The sequence below is a fragment of the Fusarium phalaenopsidis genome (genome assembly GCF_050370095.1).
Source record: "Fusarium phalaenopsidis strain FUZ10S chromosome Unknown contig_32328, whole genome shotgun sequence".
Taxonomy (NCBI): domain Eukaryota; kingdom Fungi; phylum Ascomycota; class Sordariomycetes; order Hypocreales; family Nectriaceae; genus Fusarium; species Fusarium phalaenopsidis.
Window position 1 is genome coordinate 676,394 of NW_028145393.1, and position 25,015 is coordinate 701,408.

Sequence of the window (25,015 nt, forward strand, 5' to 3'; positions counted from 1 at the left end):
GGTAAAATTGGCGTCTGACAACTCATCACTGTCGTCCAGGGTATGAACCCCTACTCAACTATGAAGAACACTGGCCTATATGAGATAGATTGGTTAAGCAATATGAGAAAACACATAGGGGTCTACGGCGTCAGGTTTTAAGTCCCGTATGTGTTGATAATTATTTGATGTTATAGCGAATAATTTCTTGATAGTCGTGAGGATACTCAACAACAAAAACCGGATGTATGTATATACGCAAGCAGCTGTTCAACCAAATCATGAAAAATACTATATTCTTATGACTCTAATCATTCTAGTCACGTCTAATGCTAACATCTAATCAACAATACTATTCGATACAGAACGAAAACAAACGGGCTACACCTCAAATCCTACAGCTTGGGCTTCACAGTCCCATCCTTCCTGAACAGAACCGGCGAATTAGGATAAGGATCGAAAACCACATCATTCAGAGGGTTCACCTCTGATGCCCTGTGGAACATGTCCTCGTACACCTTGCCGTCATATCGACCCAGCGAGCTGTCGAGCTGCCAGTCGGGGAACTTCCATGAGTCCACCAACCTCACAGCGTGGGGTCGAACATCGTCGAGGAGAGCCAGTGTCCGCTTTGTGCGGGCAAGCTGGATCTGACGGACTGTAGTGGCTGCGCTGGTGAAGAACTCGGAAGCGTGGCTCTGAAGATGATGAAGAGCAAAGAGCTGGAACAGCTTGTGGAGGACTTCTTGGGTGTTGGCGTCAAGAGAAGACTTGGTCTCCTCGTCTTGCAGGGCCTCGTGGAAGTACTTGACAACCTGGTACTGAGCGTAAGCAGTAGACAGGCGCCAGAAGTCAATCAGGAGACTGTTCCAAGACTGTTTCTCCTCGTCCCGGTGCTTGAGAGCCTCAAAGGTCAAGAAAGCAACTCGCCAGGCAAAGGCATTGACAAGGTCCTGATCGCTATCGAGGACATCAAAGGCAGCACCGACATCCTGTCTTCGGATGTACTCCTTGAAGACACGGGTGATGCTGTTATCAACAGCCTTGCCCGACAGGACAGCGCGGGCAGACTTGAGCAGGTAGCGAGCAACCTGCTGGGTGAGCATGTAGTTGTCACCCTCCCATGTGACGGTGGGGAGGTAGTCGGCGTACCAGCTACCAATGCCGGAGAAGGCCGAGTAGCCGTGGCCACCGCAGGCTCTACGGCAGACCTCGAGACCCTCAGCAGCCGTGGTGGAGGCGAAAGCCTTCAGAGAGCACGAGATGGCGTGAAGATCAGCCAGCAGATCGCTACCGGGGTTAAGCTCCTCTGGGCCAGGAGCACGCCCGGCGTTGTCCCTGGCACCCAGCTTCTGGGCCATGCGCTTCTGATTGGCTTCGTAGAGCTTGATCATAGCACGGCCGGTGAAATGCAGAGCATAAGAAGCAGCCAGCAGGGGCAGAAGACGCTGCTGCACCATGGTGTAGTTGAGGACCTGGTTCTCGCCAACCTCATCGGAAGCAGCATCGCGGTCCTGGAACTGGCGTCGGACTGCGCAGTAACGTGTAGCGATGGTGACACCCCGGGCAAGAACGGATCCAGACTGAAGGACGATGGAAGATCGAACAAAGGTCAAGGTACCGTAGACGAGCGCTGGGTTGGCAGGTCGGATGTACTTGCTTGTCTCGGGGTCGACGCCCGAGAAGCGGCTGAGCATGTTGATGTGGGGGACCTTGACGTGGTTGAAGAGAATGAAACCATTGTCCATGGTGTTGTAACCGAACTTGGGGCCGATATCTCCGACATGGATGTTCTCCAGGGGCTCGTGGGTCTTGAGATCTCGAATGGGGACGACGAATGGGTGAGGGCCGTATGTCTTGCCATTGAGGATCAGCTGGGCCACGACGACAGCGTGGTTAGCAGCCTTGCCTAGGGAGCCAATCCACCACTTGGAAGCGGTAAGATGAGGTGAGTGGATAGTGAAGGTCTTGTCCTCGGGGTTCCATGTGGCCGTTGTCTCCAAGCCACGAACATTGGATCCATGGCCAAGCTCAGTCTGCGCGTAGCAGCCAATGTACTCGTAGCGTTGAGCAGGCTCGAGGAACAGCTTGTGCTGTACTGGTGTTCCCTGCTCCTCCAGCGTCTTCAAAAACATGGACGCGTGGAGGCCATATGGAGTGGGCTCGCTGATGAGGTCATTGGCGGCCTGGTACTCATCCTGGCTCCAGTTGTGCTTGACAGAAAGCCGTTGCAAAGCCTTTCCTCTAGCGAGAGCAGCCTCAATTCTGTCCTTTCGGCCTTGGAAGTAGTTTTGCGACTTGTCAAAGATGGGATCCGACTCCAAAATGCTGAGAATCTTGGCGTTGCGCTCAAGAACTTCCTTTGTGAAGAGAAAGTCGGCTAGCTGATCAACGTTGACGTCCGACTTGGAGCGCTCCTGCTCGAGAAGCTCCGATCCCTGAGGACCCGAAGGCTTGAGGGCCTTGACCCAGTCTGGATTAGGAGGAGGCATTATGTCGAGGATGAAAGAGGTTGTTGATTCTGGAGATTGAGTTGTTGATCAGTTCGTGAGGAAGATTAAAGGGACATTTGAGCGTCTCCCTCGGAACCGATATCGGATCTTATCTCCGACGCCAAGGACGAACTGAGCCTCGGTTCATGGCCTGACCGCGGTAAGTGGGGGACTTTAAAATCCGGGGACGAGCTGTGATTGGTCTCTCCGCTTTTGGTATGGATCATCATGGATTAATTGCATTCGCGTCAACTGCCGAGGTCTCATTTTTAGCTCGGGTCGGTTGTTGGAGCTACCCTACAAGATGCCTCATGACAGCGGCGAGGAGCCTCATTGAAGCGATGCCGACCCGTAACCGATATTTTTAGGTCGTGTGTAGAAGCAATTATACTAGTATGTCTTTATTTCCTTTTTCCGGCACCAATTGGTCATAAAATAGGTGGGTGGGTTGTGTGAAGTAAAATTGTTGCGAAAAAAAGGATGACCTCATTGAAGTATGGATCACCATCTTAAGCAACTATCATGTTCTGACCCATGTCCCCTGATTTCCTAGCACGATCAGTAGTATCCAGTCCTTTATTTTCACCGTTTGACGTGTATAAAACCACCCGAAACCTTGATGACGAAACTCCCCATTGTTCCAGCCTCACAGCATATAATTCTCCATCAACCCAAGAACCTCTCTCTCAGACCTCTTAGCCACATAAACGTTTTCATCCCCACAGTTGCATGCTCGTTCGTTGGCTGAAGATGATCCATGACCCAGGCGACTTCCTTAACCACTGCCTCTGGTCTCTGCTGGATAACGTCGTGCCCGCAGTCCGGAATATGAACGTAGCGATGGCATCGCGACAGTGCTAGTTGTGCCTTTTTTAGGCGCTCATCCTCCTTATCCGCCGCATCCAACATTTGTTTCTGTGCTGCGAGGTTGGGACTTGCCTTACCCTCAGCGGCAACAAGAGCTTCTTCGTATTGCTTCCACTTCCCTATCAACGTGTTCCCACGAATGACCACAAGGGGCTTATTTCCCAGAATTTGGTTCCTGTATTGTCTCTCCTCGATTCCTTTGCCTGTTTCAGCCTCCTGGCCTGTCTCGACAAGCACCACCCCCGCCACATTGGAGTGTTTTCGGTCAAGAAACAGCCGCACAAACATGCCGCCATATGAATGTGCGACCAAAACGTAAGGTGGCGGTAGTTTCGCTTGGTGCAAGTACCACAGAATCCCGTTTATAATTGACTCGGGCTTCATGTAAGGATCCTGGCGGTCCCAGAGGAGCACTCGGTATTTGGTGCCAAGAAGCTCTGCCAGGGGTATCCAGGATGCGCACGAGTCGCCCGAGCCGTGGAAGCAGATGATTAAAGGGGAAGAGTTGGCCGGGTCGCCCATGAACGTGGCAGGATATTTAGTGATTATGGTTGATTCTGCAGGCATGATGGAATTATTCTTGGTGATTATTGACGTGTGAATATGGACGAAGCGGTCATGTCTGACATGTCTGACGATGGCCAGATGTGGTGAGCATCAGATTAGGCAGACAAGAAAGCAGAGGTGGATCCCGTCAAGTTTGTCTGACCAATGATAACTGACATTCTTCCTTCAACCCTGGCCAGAAATAGCATCAAGGTCTTCTCAAATGATTCCAGACTTTGGCCCTGCAGGCAAAAGGTGGGAGCAAATGCTCTGGGGCATACGGGGAAGTGGGGGTTGGAAAAGGGGCTCCTGATTGATAAGGAGGCGATGACGTCAATGGTCACAATGGCAGATAGACAGGGGACGAGTTGACTAGCTATGGGTCCAGGCATGTGATGAAGCCAAGTGGGTAATAGGCCTTGATAGCGCAAGAGGGCATCACATGGCATTGAATGGAAATTACGGGCGAAAGGCTCGCGAAGCGAGTGAAATTTACTCTCACCAAGCGAGTTCGGAATGGGACAGACGTTGTTGTGTTGTTGCGGCTCGTGACAAGCTGGCAAGGCCTGGGTGACATTTGGGTCCATACACCACGTGCGTCCCTTGCCCATCGCAGTGCATCTTGTGCTTACGCCGAGGCATGGGACAGGAAAGGTTGTTATTGTTTGGCGAGTATGTTGAGAGCAATATCGAGCCCAGGCCTTGCCAGCTTGTCGCGCCGGCCGCTCCATTGTTTGATCGCGTCGGCGGCCCGGAATCGGAGGCAGAGCATTTGAATAGGATTTGGAGGGTCGAGGAGCATGGGCTGCGTTGCGGCATGGTAGGATGGTCAAGTGAGGGTCGTTGGATGGTCTGTCGGCAGGGAGATATGGTTTGTCGTGGGAGAGAATACAGGACGACGCGGGCGACACCTGCTGGAGGGAAAATGTTAGCATTGACGCGACCTCATTTTTGGGAGGGGTTCACAGTTGTGACGCATTATTGAGAGGCCGCAAGTTTACACCTATAGAAACATTCCGCAGGAGTGGGATATGGCCCCAGGAATCCTTGATCGGGGCATTTCGTGCCATGAGAGTGTGGAGGGTTAAAGCAAACGCGTTGCTTTCCAGCATGTCGCGATTTTCGGATATACGTTATTCCGCAATACTCGTTCCAGCCGTTATCGCGTTATCTCGTGCATGTTGTAGTGTCTTATCTTATCGATTATTGGCTGCCAGCCACCTACGACACAAAATATCGCTTACCCTTCCAAGGTTCCAGCGTCAATGCCCCCTTAAAAAGAGGTTCTTACTGTAATCAACGGATAATTATCCATATATACGTTTTCAAGGGTCTCCAGAAGATGGGTCTCGCTGGGTCAAAACCACGAAATGTGCTTTCTCACCCACCAACAGCAGGTCACGACAAGGCTTACGCCCTCGTTACAGGAGCGACATCAGGCATCGGTCGGAGTTTGGCGGTTGAGTTATGTCGCCGTGGACTCAATGTCATTGTTCACGGACGTGATCCCGTACGATTAGATGCTCTCATTAAGGACCTTCGAGAGAAACACCCCTCCCGTGACATCAGGGGTCTTGTCCTTGATGCCGCAACAGCATTCACAGCATCTGGCGAGACTGGACAAGAGGCATGGATCGCTTTATTCTCCATCACCGACCTGAACCTCAAAGTCCTAGTCAATAATGTTGGAATTGGTCACAACCCGACCAAAGACTTCATCACTTTCACCGAACAGACCCCAGCGCAAATCACGCAGCTCATTCAAGTCAACATCTCATTCATGACGTTCCTCACATACGCACTCTTGCCCACTCTTCAAAGAAATGCCACCCGAGACAGTCCAAGTTTCGTTATCAATTCTGGGTCTTTGGCAGAGCTGGGCCTTCCATGGGTGTCAGTATACAGCGGCACAAAAGGATACATCACCGCCTTCAGCAAAGCGCTCGGTACTGAGTTGAAAGGAGAGGGAAAACACGTGGAGGTTATCTCTGCTCTCATTGGTGACACGGATAGCGATGGGCACAAGGTTGGGACGAGCCTTTTCACGCCAAGCTCCGACAACATGGCAAGCATGATTCTCGACTCAGCAGCTGGAACTGGGGCAGTCGCCAGGGTGCCATACTGGGGGCATCTAATTCAGCTCTGGTTATGCAAACTGCAACCGTACCGGCTACTGCAGAAGGGAATGATCTACAGTGTAAGAGGGCTGAGAGAGAAGAATGGGCTGTTGGCAAAGAAACAAGCTTGACGAAATAATACATTAAAATAGAGATTGTCCCTTGTTACCGAATCGCTTTCCTATGCGCAACATGATTATATACACCTTTCAAAGGATACAATATGCCCTTCGGCTATTCATCTCTACACGTGTCTAGGTTGCAGCCACGCGAATACCATAGCTGGTAGAATTCAGTGCCCGGGATGAAGACAGTATCAGACCCCATTTGGATCAAAGAACACCGGTAACCATATGTAATGTCGTAGAAGCGATACGCATGAGTGCAGTCCGGGACTGTAGCACACACGTCGCCGCAGTTTTCCGTGGCCGAGACTGAGCGTAATCCCAAGAATTGTACCTGCGTCCCATCCAGTGTACCCGTGTCGCGGCAGGGAATATCGGCGATGCATGATGGCTGATGAGGGGGAGGTGGTTGAGACTCTGCGCAAGTCTTGCATTCTCGTGGATAGTAGATGGTTGGCTTTGTCTCGTCGACAACAAACGGGGGCGTCTCTCCGTACGTGTTACATTGGAAATCACCATCTTTTCGTTGGTAATAGATGTACCACGTGCAGTCGAGATCTGATGTGCACATTGCGGCGCATTCCTCAGCCGTGATGTCATCAGCCAGACCAGAGAGGGCGAGGACGTGACCATCAAAGTAGCCCGGATATCCACAGCAACCGTTTGGCCCTTCTGTTCCTTGGGGTGCTGCGCTTGTTGTGGTCGCAGCAGCATCGGATGTTGTCGTCGACAGGATCGAAGTTGAGACAGTGGTGGAATCAGCTGTTAGGGAACTAGATTCACCGGATGTCGTAGAATCGGTACTGGACTCGCTAGATGTCGTGGTTGACACAACAGAAGTTGTGAGGCTAGTGGAATCCGTAGTCGAGCTACTGGATTCGGTGGATACCGTGGTGGAAAGGGCAGTAGTTGAGATGGTCTCGGTAGCCGAGGTACTAGATTCACCAGATGTCGTTGCATCGGTGGCTAGGGATGCCGTTGTAGATATGGTAGACGTTGAGACGGTCGTCGAACCAGTAGCCAATGTACTGGATTCACTGAATGGGGTGGTTGAAGAGCTCAACGCCGAGCTTGGCCGACACAAGCCCCCATACGCCCCCATGGGGGAGAACGCTGCAAGCAGTGTCACAACTGCAAATGCCTTCATGATTGCTCGCTCAACGTCGGAGAGAACCCCGCCATAGCGACACTGGGATGGGTTGACTACTGCCCATATATACCCGCCAAGCAATTTAATAGTTGAAGATCCTGTCTATTTTGGACTTAAATGAGATAATTGGAAGACATGCCGTCGACATTTCACTGGCTGGATCGGGCTGAGGTTTCCGAGAAGGAGTGCTGAGTCTGCTTCGTTCGACGCTAAGGCTCAAACTATTGAGCGCCATGAGACAGGAACCCCTGACTAAAAAGCAGGCCAATGGCCAAGTTTTGCCAAGCTATCTGGGATTATCGATTGCCGCGCGGCGTTCTGCTCAGTCTCGACCGCTTCTCTCTGTCGATCCGCTATGATTAGTTGTCGAGTCCGCTGGAACTTAGCGCACAGTAGGTCTTGCATTGGCCTTCAATAAGTTGCGTCCATGCAGAGATAGCCCCTTGATTGCAAGGCATCTCATGGCCTCATTGATATGGGCAACAATGCCACTGATTCATTGTATTTGACCACGATAAACTCTTCGCAGTCTGCGAAATTATGGTGCTTTATCTTTAGGGACAAACTGAAGACCGAAGGTGTCTGGGGATGGGCTCAACAGCTTTGACAGTGATACAACTGCTTGAGCTGTGATTCCCCCACCTGAAAGCGTCGGCCAAGTTCCTCGCGCTTGCTCATCTTGGTCAGTTCTGGCATTCACTAATATGAGTTCTTATTATTGGTCAATAGACTGGAAGATAGAGAGCCGGGCGCGAGAACAAAGACGGAGAAGATAAACATCATGCGACATAGCAACACCCTAATTTGGTCGGATTTCTCCTATTTGCCTAGTTAAACACCCAAACATCCCGTCATCTGTCCTTTTTCTCCTCACCCGCCCCTTCACCCAAGCCGGCGAAATCTTGGCTCGAAAATGTTCAGCCAAGGCCTATCCTTGTGCAAGGCCGCTTCAGCCATGCGCTCAAGGAGATCTCTGATACCGTCATAGGTATAAAACTCAATGTCCCACGGTGTCCAACTGATGAGCACGTACTCCAAGTCCCGAAAGCTTTCCATGCTTCCATAAGTCTCCTCCACCACACGGTCCAGTTCACGCCGCTGGGAATCGTTCCTCTTCTCATACTCCTTGAGGAAGTAGTCCTTGCGCTCTTGGACCATCTCCGGGGGCAAGAGGAAGAGATGGCCATTTGATTCCTCGCTGTTTTGATCACCCGAAAGACAGATGGCTCGGAAGCTCCCAACTTCAGGCCAGTCCAGTCTGTTGTCAGTCCAAGGCGATGGATCGTCGTCGCGTAGCAAGGGAATGCAATTCCCTTCAAGGAAGTCGATGTCCTGCCAGCATACATTCTCGGATTTGACCAAGTAATCAACCAGATTCTGGCCGTTCCACATAGATTCTAATCCATTGGTGACACTGAGGAATTCCTTGTAGTCTTCAGGAAGAGTGACTCCAAGTCGCTTCTCCAGACCTTCAATCTCTGATGAAGAGCATGGTGATCTCAAGAGGCCATTGGTATCTTCGGGCCGAGACCGGGGCTTCTCTGGAGGACGGTACGCTGCAAGTACGTCGTACGGGCAGTTGTGGAATGTGTTTGCACTGACGGCGTGAGCCAGCTTCTCAATGCTCTCGCCCTTGTATCGACGCTTTGGTCCATGCTCCAAACGATGCTCGGCCATTTGCAGGGCCCGGGTCACCGCCGGCCTGAGTTTGGCCGGATGAATCTGGAGAAGACCGAGAATAGGTCGGCTAGGTGTTGCCAAGAGTTTCTTCCAAGCTATGCATGAGCAGGCCAGTTGTTCAACTTGTTCCTCGTACTGAAATCTCCCACAGATCCTCTCGAATGTAGTCTGGACCTCTTCTTCCTTCCCCAGCCGCAGGTAGATGTCGAGGGCAATCATGAGTCCGGCCGTACGGTACACCTGGACATAGGGATAGGGATAGATGCCTTGGCGCCACCACATGGCTAGTTTTGAGTAACGGACGGTCATAGGTCCGTTGGGGTTCGCGGCGAAAGAAAACTCCCCATTCTTCCACATGATTTCTGCCTGAGCAACTTGTCCAGCCAGAGTGCCATTGTAGTCGGGCAGTATAGTTGCAATCCCCTGATACGCCATGTCCAGTGCCTTCTTGGCCGTCTCTTCTGAGACTTGCCATTCTTCATTGAACCTCTCAAGCCATGGGGTTCGTCCCTTAGCCCCGAGCTCTTGGAGCTTCTCCTCGGTACGTTCCTCGTCGGGTATCCATGGAGGCCATGAAGAGGTCGCTTCCCACGCAAAGTACATGCAGGGTTTGAGGAACGGATATGAGTGACCCAGGACATCAAAGGGATCGATGCCTCGATTCTTCAGAGTTTCGAGGAGCTTGGTAGCGCCTTCGACCTCGCCAAGAACTGCAAAGCCTAAAGCGGTTTCAATAATGCCAGTGGCAGCCTGCTGGAAGAACCGATAGTCGGCAATGGTGGGTTCATCGTCGACATGGCGAAGGATGAATTCGAACGGGAATTGCTCCGGTTTTGGCCCATCGATATACTCTGTCGCCATGATGCAGAAAGTGCGCTGAAAAAAGTTGATCGAGTCTTGGATAGGGATTCTCGCCAAGATAACTTACAAATTGAGTCGTGCCGGCGCGTTCAAGGACCCGAGATGTTAGACACTGACGTCACGTGTAAGCAGGGCTTATTGAGTCATGACGCACGACTGCATTATAAGCCCGGTTTAGTATTGGCGCACTAGAGGGGATATGGCTTTGGAGTGGCTGTCTGACGAATTATTGTTTCATTGACAATGTTGATGCACCAAGATCCTACGTTAGACCACATGTGGAGAAGATTGGAAGAGGAAGCTATTTTGGTCAAAGTTAGAATTCACGAACCAACGTCGATTCCCGACTATAACGAATAAAAACCTCCCGAAAGCTTCCTATTTATCTATTAGCAGCGAAGAGAGCCTAATTATGAATACTTGAGTACCTCTTAGGTTGCCGAGGATATCGGAGTGTTCGAGCTTATCTTCCCCAAGCCTCGAACTTGTGTAGGTCGGTCTTTGTTGGGGGCAGGATACCTTTAGCTAAAATAAATTCAAAGACACAGAGTATTTTTGAAGGAAGCCTCCTGCTATGCCGCCATATGAGCAAGTCTTTAGTTAGAAGTAAACAGAGCTCGCTCGGCAAACTTGAACACAATGAGGGCGCACACGTGACCTTGACTTGACTGGCCCCACACTATCCCCATGTCGTCTGTTGGTCTGACTCCTCGCGACCACAGAGACAGCACGTCACTTGGACTCATTCGACCCGTTCACACGCCGCTAGAAGGTGAAGCGGCTAACCGATAAGCTCAAAAGTCGTGTCAATATATCTCATGAGCCAAGAGACACAGGGGAACGGGCAACTTCTGAACATGACCCCAGCAGTCACAGATGCGGAACCAGAGACAACTCATAGACCAAAAGAAGCAGAGCAGGCTGATAACTGTATGCTTGAATGCCTTCCCCCAGAGGTCCGACGTTACATCCTTTCGATACTGGATCTTCCACACCTCAGCGCACTGGTCCACGCTTCCCCCACCTTTCACCAGCAATACCTTGTTGACTGGAGGTATCTCCTTTGCAAAAGCCTTGAGGCGACCATTGGTTGTCTGACCATCGAGGCTTATGCTGTTCATCGTTTATCCACTCCACGGAATACCTCGGACTTCTTGGAGTGGTATTCAGAGAAATGCTCGCAGCGTGCGGTGGCAATTTCCAATGACCTCACTGAAGGTGTAGCGTCCATCATAGCTGGCTTTTACTTACGTTCAGTTAAGCCCGTTGTGAAAGACTGCGCTCGACGGATGCTGGAGAATCTGGCCAAGAGTGCAGGCAACAATCATGCCGACCAGCAAAAGATTCGACCTTCTCGAACAGAGATGATGCGACTGACGCGAGCTGCATACCGCTTCCAATTACTCTGTCAACTCACCAGTCCCGAGAGGACTTTGAGATCCTCTACAGAAGAAAACCTGCTGGCCCTCCTCAACATCATCGAGCCATGGGAGATTGAGGAGCTTTTCGCTTTCTACCAGTTTGCCCTCAATGTTTACGACAAGGTCTTCACCGACATTTACTGGGACCTGCATCCCGACAACCCAAAGTTCGACGACCAAGGTCGGCCTCCGACACCGGACGGCGCTTTCGACCTAGACAGTGGCTGTAAGTTGCGCATAAACCGCAATTTAATGGCCCTAATGATGCATCGATATTGACATTACAATAGTTGTGCGTGATAATTTTCTAGAAGGGACAGCCATACGCGGCCTCACATTGTTTCACACGGTTCTCTTTCAAATCAAAGAGCATGAGAATCTCGTATCGACTATGCAAAAGCAAATCCAAAGCTCATATATCCCGATTAACAGCATGGTTGGAATATTTGGCGAAACGCAGCAGATCATACGGCGGCAGGAACAACCATCTGAGAGGGATCAAATGGAAGCCGATAGAGTCCCGTTGGTGTTTGTTCGAGACGAGCTGGATAGGCCACCGCGAGCTTGGACGATGATTTGGGGAGATACATATAGTAATGTCTACGGTTCGCATATCCCGGATGAAATGCGAGGCTGGGGTTATGTGTTCTGGGATGAGGCGACGCTGAAAAGGACTGGAGGTGCTGAGTTGCTGAGACATCAGTGGGAGGAGTGTTGGGGGGATTATGATCCTCGAGAGGATTTTGTGAGATTCGAAGAGGGTAGTCTTGAGGAATAGCTCGAGGTATGACAACAAATGGGATATAGGTACTATGTCTCGGCGGTTGCCTTCTGGAGAGCGATTGAAGACAGATATCGGTAAAGGTCACATTGTTGCAGGCATATCTTTCTTTGGCTGACGTTCGATGATATACGTGGCGTCATTGAAATGTATAAACATGTCTCATAAGAGCATCTCCAACTATCAACAATTTGGTCGAACCTTATAGGCCCAACCAGCTCCAACTCTGCACACTCGTAGACGAACACTTACTCACATCGCCAGCTCTTGGGAGACGTCGAGTCACCTCCAATATACACATTGCGTCGTGGCCATCGACAGTGTCTTCTCGAGGCAACCTTCTTGCTCCCCGTCAACGCATACTGTGTACCCAAAACGGACTCTGGAGCCTTGCCCTTCTCGACCCAATTCACAATGGCTGCCAGTACGTTGCTCTCTGGCTCGTACTTGTCGAGAGTGTCCAGATTGTTTCCAATCTTGTTGGCGCCAGTTCCTCCTCGGCAGTGAGCCATGCCGGAGATGCGGAAATAGCGGTAAAACTCATCCAGTTCCTTGGATGATAGCTCCATCGTTCGACTAACGTGGTCGTAGTACCGAGCCGAGTTGTCGCTGCTGATGAGAGGATCTTGAAGGCCGTGGAAGTGAATGATCTTGGCGCCTCGGTCGCGGACTTGACTCAGGTCACCGTTCCAAGTCTTGACACCGTAGTCGTCCCTTCCAGACAGTTGAACCCAGTCGTTGACGTTGAAAGTCCAAGGATCCCACGACGGATTCTCGAGAACAACATAGCGCATCCAGTCAAGAAGATAACCGAAAGGCTGGTTAGACACCAATCGGTCGGTGATGTTACTGCCAGGCTGCAGCCGTGGGTAAACGAGCTCTCCCTCTGGACCGTAGGCAGGTGAGAGAACATCTCTGACAGCAGCAGCTTGCGCGCCCGTCAGACAGGTCTTTCCCCTGCGTTTTCCACAGATGAGGGCCTCGGGTCGGTATTGGCAGAGATCAGGGTCCTCGATGACACCATCCTTGACACCGTCTAGCTCATCACACTGCTCAAGAATGTCATCGTAGACAGCGTTCCACTCAGCGGCGCCAAGGTAGCTCGGAGATCCTGGCTTCCCAAGGACCTTGGGAAGGTAACCAGTCCAGAAGAACAGAGCCGTCATGTCAAAAGCAGGCGCGCCTGCAACGATGCCGTCGAAGTCTTCGGGGAATTCTTGAGCCTCCTTGAAGCCTTGCCTTCCGCCTGTCGAGCAGCCGAGGTAGTAGGACTTCTTGTGTCGAGTGCCGTAAAAGGTCTGAACGATCTTCTTGCCGAGGACTGCTTCTAGGTGAATGGCACGATATGCGTAATCTTCGACAACGCCTGGATGCTTGTAGAAGGGCTTTCCTTGATTTCCGTCATGGCCGTTGTTTGTGCCAATAGTCGCAAAACCATGGGAAGAACCGTAGTTGAGGTCATCATACTTGAAGCAACCTCCCAATCCTCCGTTTCCAACACCCAAGAATCGACCACTCCAGTCCAAAGGAAGCCAAGCCTCAAAGCGAACACTGCTATCTGAGCTGGTGGCGACGTCGAATGAGAGGCGGCAGATGTCAGACTTGACAACTTGAGATGTGAGAGTGCAAGTCGGGTCGTAGTTGGGAAATGTCAAATTTGTGCCGGCTTTGACAAGTTCAGAGAGATGAATTGTTGCATTGGGGAGCTGCACTCTCTCTTTCAAGCCAGTGCAGCCATTGGAGTAGGGGGAACTTTGGCTTGGGGAGGCCCCAACCCTTGGCAGGGCAAGCAAGATGAGTGAAGCGAGGGCCGGTGTCCAAGCCATGGCCAAGGTGATGACTTGCAGTCGATAGAGTTTGAGAGGGAGATGCAGATAGGCGAGAGATCATCAGGGGGAATGGTTCCCAACGCTGAAACTTATAGTCAGATAAAAGTACAGGAGCCTAATAGACTCGGTCGAAGTGACCTCGGTCCCCCCGTAGTCAAGTTGCCATCTTTGAATCAAGCCCCGCAAAGATCTACAAGCTTATCCCCGCGGGATCCATGGTGTCTGGGGTAAAGAGACCGGCAGATGGTGTCGGCACAGATCATGACTAGGGGAAAAGGCCATTAGTGGGGTGAGGTTGTATTTCCTTCGACGGATATCTCGTGGATATTTTCATATCCGTCTTTTTAGTCCAGGGTGTTCTCCGCCCCCGCATTCAGTAATTTAGTGCCAAGGGGTCGGATATCGTATTCGGCAGTAATTGCTGGACCTGTCGTGAACGAGTGATGGAGTTGATTACGGACCCTGCAGATATTTTGGGAATGTCCTTCTATTTCTGTCGGAACTATGTCGCCGATATTGAGTTGAGTGTCTTTTCTAACCCACGCTGGCTATGCGGGCATCGGCCCAAGGAGAGAGTGTTTCACATACTATTTCCACGAACCTTATTCTATGGATCAGGTGTTTATGGATGCAACAAGGATGTCTTTTCTAGAGAATAGTTGAGTCGAAAAGTCCTGTTGCCAAGGCGGGATCGACCTTCATCTCACTACAGTGTGTAACAAGCCTTGACAACTCACATTGTCTTTTTTCTCACATGCCTATCAAGTGAAGGATGTTTAGGTATCGCTAAGATGCTATTGTCAATGTTGAGGTGTGAAACGCATTGGGGCGAGGCAGCAGACAGACGATAATTTCTACATCACCACTCAGCTGACAGTCTTGCTCTTCCATGTGGGCTGGAGTGCGCCATATTCTGCACACTACCCGATTGAGGCGCAGGACTTCGGATCAACTATTGCCCTTGGATGACTCTTCCCTCTTTCAGCTCAAGCTGCCTGAATACCTTCAAACCACGTCGACCGCCCACCTCCTTCACCACAATGACCCAGTTCCAGTATCGGGGCATGGATGAAGGAGACCAGCCTATTCGGCTGGTTACCATCCTCCCAGGCTCTGAAAGTCAGCCCATCTCTCTTCAACTTCATCACACAACAATGACACAAGAGCCACTGCCCACCTATGAAGCCTTATCCTATGTATGGGGCTCGCCAGATGGTGGAGTTGCAGTTTCGGTTGCCTACAGCGACGACCCTCACCAGTTAACCTTGATGGTTGGACGAAATCTTTGTGTTGCACTACAGCATCTCCGGCGGGCCGACGAGCGTCGGACAATGTGGATCGACGCCGTCTGCGTCAACCAAGAAGACATTGCCGAAAGAAGCAGCCAAGTTCGAAACATGGGCAATGTGTACAGATTGGCGAGCCGCGTGGTTGTTTGGCTCGGCGAGGCCAAAAAAGACAGTGACTTCGTCATGAGTTTGCTGCGAGATGTGGGAGCTCGAATGCAACAGGAGCCTAATGACTGGATTCAATACTTGGAGTCCGAGGCATATCAATCTCGGGCCATGCATGCCCTAAACTTCCTTCTTTTACGTCCCTGGTTTAAGAGAGTCTGGATTCGACAAGAAATTGGACTGGCAAACGACGACTCTGTGGTCATGTGTGGCCATATGGTGATGCCTTGGCAACATTTCCGCGAAGTCTTGAGACAGCTGCGTACACAGCCTTATGTGGAGCACCTGGGGGAGATGGCAGTGGTGCTAGAAGAAACACGTCGCACCATACTTCCAATGTCAAAAAAGATTAGTCCTCGGCTGTTCTCCCGGCTCTACCAGGCGAGACCATCACAATGCCTCGACCCCAAGGATAGGATCTACGCAAACCTCAACCTGACTGAACCGATATATCGTGACAAGATCAAGGTCGACTACAACATGTCAACTTTGGACCTCTATAGGCAGGTTGTCCTTGTCGATCTCGAGATGGGAGACCTGTCGATACTTGGTCACTGTGACATTTCAACTCGTCCTACAGACTGGCCATCTTGGGTTCCAGACTGGTCAAACCTGTTTTGCACGAGGATCTTGGCCAAGGCAAAGAGTAGTTCTATTCTACTTCCAGACGGCGAATGTGTCGGAAACAACATTCTACAGGCGGCAGGTCTCATCATCTCCCGCATCGAGTCGCTCGACAAGACTCGGTTCTACCGTGACCGCTCCAACTTCAACACCGAGCTGCAGCGGCTCGCCAAGACAAGGATTACCGGCTCCTATGTCAACGGCCAGAGTCTCTTGGAGGCGTTTTGCGATACCATTTGCTGTGGTGACTTCAACACACCTGAGCTCGACAGCGACTTTCCGGTCCTTGAGATAACAATGTCATATGTCGAGAGTCTTGCTGAGAATGCCGAGAATCAGTCTAGCAAGCCCCCTACGGCCTTGGAATATCATATTCCCCGACATTGCCACGGCCGATCAATCTTTTGGACCGACCATGGGCACCTGGGCCTTTGCCCTGCTGGGAGTCAGCCCGGGGACGTCATCGCCATTTTGCTAGGTTGTGATGCGCCGCTGGCTCTGCGCCCGAATGAATCTGGGGCATATGAAGTTGTAGGACAGTGCTATGTTTCTGGTTTCATGGATGGTGAGGCCATCCTGGGTGAGCTTCCACACCGCTCGATGAAGGATCCCAGGGTTGCTGCCTTTCGAAGCAGAATGGAGGGTCTCCAAGGTGTTTGCCAGGAAGAAGAAATGCCTAACAATCTGGACAACGAACACGGTACAGCTGCGGACTGTAAGGAGCACATGGGCAGTGGCAATAGAGGCAGCGATTGGGACAGGAGTGATGATGATGATTCCTGGCTCAGAAGCGTCACGCCAGAAATGCTCCGCAAAGCTGGCATTGACGTCAAGGTGTTCAGATTGATATAGGTCGTCAACATGAAAAGAAACCTTCATTCTCTCTGTTTTTAGTACTTGGGGATGCTCACACCATACGTACTTCTATCCTCGAATCTTCTCGAAATACTAAACGGCGCGTCCTGCCACAAGGTCTTATCATCTTGCGGCCATGGTAGAAAGATGTTAAAATCCTTCAGATGCTTCATTTGCTTCAACGGCGCCAAAGTATCCTTCTCCAATGTCTTGAATTCTGCTCTCCGGTCTCCAGAAGTCCATACCATAATCTTCAATGTCTTCAAGTTCGATAGCTGTGCCATCTTTGCGCAAAACTCGTTCCAGACTTGATCGCTGTCAGGCGAGGAGATGACAATAGAGAAGTCCCAGGCTTGCGGGTGACTGTCATAGTACTGGGTGTAGCCGCGGATAAAGTGCCAACCGACCTCGAGATGCTGTATGGCCGCGATGTGTTGTGGAGGCAGCAAGGTCTCTATCGAGGTGAGGGGTACCTTGTTGTCATTGGAGCCAAAGCCAACGCAGAATGTGTTGTTTGAGTAGAGGCAACAGATGGACTCGACGTAGCTTGTGGTTATTAGAATACTGTTCACCGACTGGCCAGGACTGTCATTTCTTACGCTGCTCTGCAAGTCATTGGAACGTTTAATAGCCCTCGTTTCGGCCACCACTTGAACTCATTCAGTTTCTCTGCCTGTACGAGACGCTCATTCTTGGTGGTGAGGTATAGCTTCTGGCTACCCATGGCGTAGCTCCATATCTGGGCGCGAACCTCTGGCGGCAGACGAAATAGCGGTGACTGGGGTTGATCCGTTGGCGTGGCAGAGAACTTGTCTTCCAAGGATATCTTATAGAGGGGCTTTCCGCTGTCAGGATCGTACAGAGGCCACCAAGGCTCCGGCTCTACAGGTTCGTGCTTTGCAGGGAAGAGTTTAGCGTGCATCTCCTCAATCTCACGCGGCGTAAGAGGCTTTTGCGGGATCTTGGGGCCGTCATATTCGTAGGGTTTGGGAGTGGCCGAGTCTGTAGAGCTACCGCCGGCAGCGTCTTTCATGCCTAATAAACGGCTTAGGAGACCCATGGCGAGGGAAGACAGGGCAGCGATGGCGCGCTTTGAACCTGGCTGAGATGTGTTATCGTGACGAGTGATTTTAGGCAGTGGAGGTCGTAAGCTAGAGTGACCAGTCACGTGGGAAGACTGTGCATGAAGCTATTCTATGAGACGCCCTCTTATTTGCTGGAGCTGACGGAGGCTGGTAAGGATCAAAGCGCGAGCTAAGAAACAGCAATGTTCTGCCTTGTGGCACAGCAAACAAAGACAAGGCCGAAATCTCCTAAAACTATTAAGGATAGGGGAAGACCCGAAATCGCTTGCCCATAAGCACCCTGACCCAGAAAGCGAATGTGCGGAAATGGTTGCCTATTCCGCGGCGTTGAAAGTCAGCCTACCCTCGTTAGAATTGCAGTCATCTAAGATTGAACCAATCTCCATTGTTTTGATTCAATTAAGGACCATATCTATACATTTTCAAAACACTCCAGCCAAACTACATGTACGAAAGAAATCGCTATGCCAGAAGCCGCTTTACAACACCAGATCCATGCACCTCATCTGCCTTGGTAGCAAACTCCTTAATCTCCTCCCATACATGATCGCCCAACCGCTTCAGCTCAACAGGCGCTATAAAGGGGCGCGCATCCTTAGAGATGGCATCGTCAGTCCACATCTCTCCCCGTCCCTCGACGCCTAGGTTCAAACTCGAAATATAAATGTTTGCGCCCTGCTCGGGCGTCCGCGCTACTGTACCATTGACAACTCGGGCCATGGCCCCCAGTACACCGCTATTGGCAGAATGTCGCGATAGCTCTGAGTTTACTGCACCTGGGCAGACAGAGGACACCAAAACCTTTGGTTGACCGTTCGAGTCATTGAGCGAGGGAAGCATTGCCAGGTGTCGTTTGCCGTATTCGCACATGAGCTTGGTGCGCGAGTAGTGCCACTGCCCTCCCATCATTCCAGGCGGGAAATTCTCCTGCTTTGAAAGCTCACGAAGAGGGTGGTCAAAGTCCACATATGGCGAGAGGCTGGACTTCTTCACCAACCACGCGCCCCCGGAGCTGACGATGGTCAGGTGAGGTCTATCGGCAACCGATTCGTTGTGGACCCGAGGAGAAGCAAGAAGTAGGGGCATGATGATCAGTGACATGAGCACTGGTGAGATGGCGTTGACTTGTAGACTCGTCTCGTAGCCTGTTTCCGAAACTTGGCTGTAGGAGCCCAGCAGAATCCCGGCGCTGAGGATGGCGTGGTCGAGATGGTCGGTCGCTTGCGCGAGGTCGCGAGCAAAAGCATACATGGATTTCGGAGATGTCAATTCTACGACTAGAGGGATGATTATCGGTGTCAATGATTGGGGAGTCGAGGTAGCCGCCAAGTGCTCCTCGATGAGAGCCTTGGTCTTCGATGCTTTGCTGGCATCTCGAGCGGTGACAATCAGCTTGGCCGGGCCCTTGGTAGCCAGCTTCTTGGCCGCCTCGAGTCCGATTCCAGTCGATGCTCCAACGAGCAGAACCGTGAGTCCATCGAGGCGAAGGGAGGACGGCTTCGGGGGATGCAGACGAGCTGTGAGGACCTTGAACATGGTAATGGAAGAATTGATGAGATGATGAACGTGGAATCAAGGAAGAAATTCTCGAATTTATTTACCTGAATTCTCACATGAAATTCAGAGATAAATCTCATCGTCAATATAGGCAACCTATTCCGATTCTAGGGATGTAGTTGACAAGCGTTGCGTTCGCTGAGAGCATGGCGGGTTCGTTTTGCGGGTTCGGAGCGCGGATACGGGTCACATTTTGGTGGTGAATACGCGGCTTCGTATACGAAAGCGCGGATTCTATGCGAGCGAGACTAGTCGAGGAGGGGACTGGCAGTTGGTGGAGTGGTGGCTGACTAGGATGACGAAGGGGACATCAACGCTCACTGTCTTATGACTAACAGGTTCACTCTGAATATCGCGAGTCAATTTCACATCTGGATCCTCAGAAATGTGGGTGTAATGAGTGAATGAGTGCTATATGCTCTACTTCCGATACCACATCCTAGATGTCTTGGTCCGGCGAATCTTCCTCTGCAGTTGAAACATCCCATATATCAAGGCCTCGCAAGTTGGAGGACATCCAGGCACGTAAACATCAACAGGGACAATCCTATCAACCCCCCGAACCACAGAATAGCTGTAATGATAATACCCGCCCCCGTTGGCGCAGCTGCCCATGCTGATAACCCACCGAGGGTCAGCCATCTGGTCGTACACCTGCCGCAGGGCCGGCGCCATCTTGTTGGTCACCGTCCCGGCTACTATCATAACGTCGGCGTGACGCGGAGATGCCCGGAACATGAAGCCGAAGCGGTCCTGGTCGTATCGTGGGCCGGCGATCTGCATCATCTCGACTGCACAGCAGGCTAGGCCGAATGTCATGGGCCAGAGGGAGCCCTGTCTGGCCCAGTTTGTGATAACATCGAGGCTGGCTCTGTTCAGAGGTTTCTGTTGGCTAGAGGTTCTTGTCTGCTACGTCAAGCTGAATTGGAACAAGACTTACACTACGTACTCGGCGATTGACGATGGCTTCTGATTTTCGGATTGAAGCGCCAACTCAACTCGTGGAGGCTTCTTGGAGATGGTGCTGACAGTCCGCGCCAACATAAAAGAGGTGGCGGGAGCGGCTCTCTGCCCTCCAAGGCATGCCCGGCGCAACATGGCAGTCGACATGATGATGAGAACGCAAAGGATGGCGACGGAGCAACATCTTGTACATATACGTAGGCCTTGATAATGGATTTACCCCAAAATCTTGTCTGATTCTCCTGGCCCCAATCGGATTCTCGGAATGCCATGGAGCCCGAGTCTCTGTAATTATAACCACTCGGGTTTGGTGTCTTGCCCAACTCCGCGGAGTCCGCGCACACCCACAATCACCCGGTTTCATCCCCCATTTTTTCTCTGCTACTTTCCAATCAAGTATATCTACACCTCTGTGGCTTAAGCGCGTTTAAATTTGCTCCTGGCCGGTCACTTGAAGATTGGCGGCTCTTCGTTGCAGGGGTAGACACTTGTGCTGCCGCATGGACAGACGATGTGACATGTCTCGAGACCCGAGATACGATATGCGACCCCAGAGAGGAGTTTTTGACGAGTAAAGCCGTCGGTGTAGAAACTGACTGGGGTGCAAACGCATTCTGTAATGCGGATCTTATAGGAAGGCGATTCCGGTTCAAAGCGTGAAAGGGTGTCGAGGTAACAGGGGCTAAGGTTCCGCAAGGCGTTCCTCTGGCCATTTGGCTCATGGTTAAAGTAGCATTAGTAAGGTGATCAAAACCATTAACGGGACTCGGGCGTGCCAAAACACCTGATCGTCAGGACAGAGGCTTTGTTCTTGGAAGTGCCTTCGCTGCAGGTTATGGTTCCTGTTCCACTGCCGCTTGTTCATATAGACTTCTTAGGGTGTGATTAGCGCCTGATAACTGGCTAAAGATGGTCAGTATCGTCTCCTTGGGATTAAATTCGTTTATCGCAGTCAGGCCATGGATTGGTGAAGATGTCATGGGTGCGTTCTCTTGAATAGACCTGTCATAATATCATACCTGGTGGGCTAACCTTTGTACTCGCTAACAAGCTCGTGTAGCCTCTATGAAGCAAAAAGCAAGATACCAAGACCATACTTAAATAACTTTGGGGTTTCCATATTGCACGATCACAGGTATGATGTTGAGCAGCATATATGGCTTCATTACCTCCGTACCCGTTGAGCAGTGTCTTTCGATTTTGCCTTTGATATAGTGAATAGAGAGCAGTCTCATTGTCGTGGCCACTTGGCCCCCACCATCATAGGGTAAGTACCGGTAATTGGCATCTATGGCGGAGTCAATGCATGAGACTGAGAGTTGAACATTGGATTTCTTCCGGAGTCCAGGCAGCTATAAACCAGAGCTTATCAACCAGAGGTGTTGATGTACCGAATCTAACGTCGTAGTGGCCAAGTCAATTCTCAGGCGGAGATAGCCATAACTTGAAGTGCACACAAGACTCTAGCCATCTATTAGCAGCAGCTGGAAAGATAATGGTGATATACGTAACGGATGAAGGTGGAAGGAAAAGCCAACTATGTACTGGTATCAATATTAAATTCGATAAAGAGCACCTCTATGTAGCCAGTAGCCAATGACGGTCCCATACCGCAGCTAGACCTCCTCTACTTTCTACTCCATGGGCGTGTATCCAATTCCATCTCCCACACCGATATAAACATAATATCCCGTACCACTAAGAGTGGTATAAAACCGATTCCATCTCTCGCCACTTGCCCCACGAGTGCAGACTTGCGCAAAATCTTCGCCATTGAACTCCACCACACAAGTGGGAGCGGGTACTGAGCAGACAAGCTGGCCCTGAACTGGTTTCTCACATTCGAGGTAGGCCAGGGTACCTCCTTGGGCATCACAATAGGCAATTGGGCCAGGAGCATTGTTGCTATAGTACTCGATGCATACGTACTGGCCTTTGTCAGTGCGGACATAGCCCCCCGTGCCAGGCTCGATTGAGAATTGGACAGTTCGGTGGTAGGGAAGTTGGGGGTTGGGCTTGAATATGGCGTAGCCCGATGTCTCCCGATAAGTGCTTAGAAGCTCGCCATCGATATTGGCACCGCTTGCGACAATGTTGAAAGTAGCAATGGGTTCAGGTCCTTCAGAAGTTGAGGATGTCGCGGCAGAAGTAGTAGTTGACACTGATGGGATGGTGGAAGAAATCGCACTTGTTGTCGAGATGCTCGCAGTCGTCGAAGCGTCAGCAGTGGCGCTGGTTGTAGAAAGAGTAGAGGTTGTCTCAGTTGAGGTGGAAGACTCGTCGGTTGAAGATGCGCTCGCGGTGGTTGTCTCAGTAGAGGCAGTGCTAGTGGCGACCGAGGCGCTCGTTGTCGACGTAGTGAGCCCGTCAGCCGATGATGCAGTTGCAGAGGAAGCGATGGACTCGGTCGAGGAGGAAGCTGAACTGGCTGAGGATGTCATCGACACGGACACGGACTCTAAAACCTGGTGATTAGTTACCAATCTCTGAGGGATTATATGTAAACGACGGCTTGGCACTCACCTAAATTGGGTGGCCGGCATAAACTCACGGCACCAGAGTCGACGCCCAGGAGGCAGACAGCCAGCGAAAGCAAGACTGTGGAACGCATGTTGAACATTGACCAGCAAATGCAAGACGAAACAGGAGACAAAAACTAGAAGGGGTGCTTGGTCTATTTATTGGAAGGCGATTGAGATGTCTAATTGCGGTGGAGAGGGTCGAATCAATAGTTCCTTTGTCCCCAAATAAACGGCGTCTACAGATCGATTGTGGGCGGAGCTGAGTGTTATGCGAGCACTAGCTTGGTGATCGACGCCACGTTTGGGCTGGAACGTGGTCGACTTTTGCTTGCCAAGTCAATTTGCTGAACTTCCTTTGACTACTTGTTGCCATCACTATTTCCGTTCTTTTGCAACACTCGAGGCTCTCTGTGTTTGGCATTTATTTTGGGCATGGTAGCTAAGGATCAAGACCTCGGTGCCTTCATCAACGTTAACAATCACATTTGGGTTCCCTATGATGCAGGCAAGTCTTGTATTGTTCGATACGAAACAAGCGTGCGTTAGCTAAGTATCTAAACTTGAAGAGCTTTCTAAAACTGAAACTGGCCAATGCAGCCAAGATGCCCAATGTGCCCCCAGATGAGCTGCGATGGCTTTGATCAGGTACTCTCCACCATCACCGAGGATCCAGGCGTCTCTATTCCGGTGTAGCAGAACTGCGTAAAATGCCAATATAACGAGTGCTTCCGGCTGGCGCTGGCTGAGAAGATCAATATACTCTTCGTTCAACGTGACACAAAACATGAGCGTAGCATCAAAACGCCGACCTTGCTGCCGTAAGTTGTGATGAATAGAAAACGCTTGTTGCAACATGGATATGGTCTTTCGATATGCATCAACGGATGCTGAGCCAAGACCAGACTCGCCAATCATCCTAGATAGGGGCTCTGTCTCGCCCGTTGAGTCACTGCCAGGTGGTATGGCGTCCTCGACCCGTTGAAGGAAGTCTCCGATTCCTGATTTTTTGATCATACTCCATGACTGTCCGGTCACTGCCCGGACGCCGCGTTGTATAGACAAATACCTCACAAATCTGTCTAGGACGGCGCCCAGGTGTTCTCGCGGACCCTGAAGGGTGTCGCAAAGGACATGGACTCCAAGCAAAGATGAAAAGAGAAACATGGGCACGCATGTTGCTTCTGAAACCTCTTCTCTTGCCTCGTTGAACAATGCTACCGCTCTAGTCTGGAGGGCCGTGGCTTGTTGAAGATGCTTTACTTGGGTCGGAGCGCTTTTGCTGAGGTGGAGAGCCCCGATGGCGAGGAGTTGGTTCATGAGGTATGGAGATGTCAAGGCGTATTCCATGATGTTGTTGACAAGGGTGTGGCCAAAAGAGTCGCCCAACAACATGTCGGGAATGCTTGTTTCGATGTGGTGTAGGAGAGCCAGGTGGTCGAGATTAAACAAGTCGCCCCTTATCAATGGAGCGTTGTAAGTGCTTGGAATACCCTCAAAGGATCTGTCACTGGAGGGGTTCGATGTTGGGGTGATAGCCGAGAGAAGAGTTGGGGGAATGAGACCAGGGGTGTCGCTGTTAGGGGTCCCATATGCAGGATCACAGCTGGCTGGAGACGCATGTGTATCGGGACTTGCTTCTTCCGGGAGCGGCGACAAGTCAGTAGCGTTATAGGCGCACTGGCGATTCGATATTTTGCAGTTCAGACAGATCGGCCGGGATTCGTCACACTTCATGTGTCTTTGCTTGCAGACAGCGCAGCCATTGCGAGACTTGCGATGCGCCCGACGGGGCTTGACTGACGCGGACCTATCAGCGCTTTTCTTTTTCTGACGAACCATGGCAGTCGATCGATATAGTAATAGTTGGGTGAGCGAGGAGAGAAAGAGGCACGGCAATGGAGAGAGAAAAATACGAGGAGGGCATCAAGATTCAGCAAGATCAAAGATGAAGGGGAATACTCGTATTTATCGCCCCAGCTGAGGCCCCTGGCACGTGCACTAGCCTCGATCACCCTGAGTTATGCCATATTTGGTCTAGCTGTCAACCATGGCATTGACTAGACTGGGGTATGATTGGTAGGTGTGTTTTGTGTGAATACGGATACTG

General features: G+C 51.1%; 10 protein-coding genes across 10 annotated transcripts; 3 read left to right on the forward strand and 7 right to left on the reverse strand.

The window, feature by feature from the left end:
* Positions 1-374: 374 nt before the first annotated feature.
* On the reverse strand, positions 375-2,471 carry LRP88_12915 (acyl-CoA dehydrogenase/oxidase; the record flags this gene model as incomplete). The annotated part of the gene is made up of 1 exon (XM_083249300.1): positions 375-2,471. The coding sequence occupies one exon, from the start codon at positions 2,469-2,471 to the stop codon at positions 375-377; it is 2,097 nt and encodes a 698-aa protein (XP_083095102.1).
* Positions 2,472-5,226: 2,755 nt separating this feature from the next.
* LRP88_12916 (uncharacterized protein) lies at positions 5,227-6,132 on the forward strand (the record flags this gene model as incomplete). Its single annotated transcript, XM_083249301.1, has 1 exon — positions 5,227-6,132. One exon carries the CDS (start codon positions 5,227-5,229, stop codon positions 6,130-6,132), a length of 906 nt encoding a protein of 301 aa, XP_083095103.1.
* A 2,026-nt stretch (positions 6,133-8,158) lies between these two features.
* On the reverse strand, positions 8,159-9,817 carry LRP88_12917 (uncharacterized protein; the record flags this gene model as incomplete). Its single annotated transcript, XM_083249302.1, has 1 exon — positions 8,159-9,817. The coding sequence occupies one exon, from the start codon at positions 9,815-9,817 to the stop codon at positions 8,159-8,161; it is 1,659 nt and encodes a 552-aa protein (XP_083095104.1).
* Positions 9,818-11,274: 1,457 nt separating this feature from the next.
* LRP88_12918 (uncharacterized protein) lies at positions 11,275-11,538 on the forward strand (the record flags this gene model as incomplete). The annotated part of the gene is made up of 2 exons (XM_083249303.1): positions 11,275-11,468; positions 11,529-11,538. The coding sequence occupies 2 exons, from the start codon at positions 11,275-11,277 to the stop codon at positions 11,536-11,538; spliced, it is 204 nt and encodes a 67-aa protein (XP_083095105.1).
* A 729-nt stretch (positions 11,539-12,267) lies between these two features.
* On the reverse strand, positions 12,268-13,845 carry LRP88_12919 (uncharacterized protein; the record flags this gene model as incomplete). Its single annotated transcript, XM_083249304.1, has 1 exon — positions 12,268-13,845. One exon carries the CDS (start codon positions 13,843-13,845, stop codon positions 12,268-12,270), a length of 1,578 nt encoding a protein of 525 aa, XP_083095106.1.
* Positions 13,846-15,638: 1,793 nt separating this feature from the next.
* Positions 15,639-16,778, forward strand: LRP88_12920 (uncharacterized protein; the record flags this gene model as incomplete). Its single annotated transcript, XM_083249305.1, has 1 exon — positions 15,639-16,778. The coding sequence occupies one exon, from the start codon at positions 15,639-15,641 to the stop codon at positions 16,776-16,778; it is 1,140 nt and encodes a 379-aa protein (XP_083095107.1).
* A 38-nt stretch (positions 16,779-16,816) lies between these two features.
* Positions 16,817-17,841, reverse strand: LRP88_12921 (uncharacterized protein; the record flags this gene model as incomplete). The annotated part of the gene is made up of 2 exons (XM_083249306.1): positions 16,817-17,327; positions 17,381-17,841. 2 exons carry the CDS (start codon positions 17,839-17,841, stop codon positions 16,817-16,819), a joined length of 972 nt encoding a protein of 323 aa, XP_083095108.1.
* A 487-nt stretch (positions 17,842-18,328) lies between these two features.
* LRP88_12922 (uncharacterized protein) lies at positions 18,329-19,402 on the reverse strand (the record flags this gene model as incomplete). The annotated part of the gene is made up of 1 exon (XM_083249307.1): positions 18,329-19,402. One exon carries the CDS (start codon positions 19,400-19,402, stop codon positions 18,329-18,331), a length of 1,074 nt encoding a protein of 357 aa, XP_083095109.1.
* Positions 19,403-19,763: 361 nt separating this feature from the next.
* On the reverse strand, positions 19,764-20,533 carry LRP88_12923 (uncharacterized protein; the record flags this gene model as incomplete). The annotated part of the gene is made up of 3 exons (XM_083249308.1): positions 19,764-19,794; positions 20,052-20,315; positions 20,364-20,533. 3 exons carry the CDS (start codon positions 20,531-20,533, stop codon positions 19,764-19,766), a joined length of 465 nt encoding a protein of 154 aa, XP_083095110.1.
* Positions 20,534-22,020: 1,487 nt separating this feature from the next.
* LRP88_12924 (uncharacterized protein) lies at positions 22,021-22,997 on the reverse strand (the record flags this gene model as incomplete). Its single annotated transcript, XM_083249309.1, has 2 exons — positions 22,021-22,844; positions 22,910-22,997. 2 exons carry the CDS (start codon positions 22,995-22,997, stop codon positions 22,021-22,023), a joined length of 912 nt encoding a protein of 303 aa, XP_083095111.1.
* Positions 22,998-25,015: the final 2,018 nt, after the last annotated feature.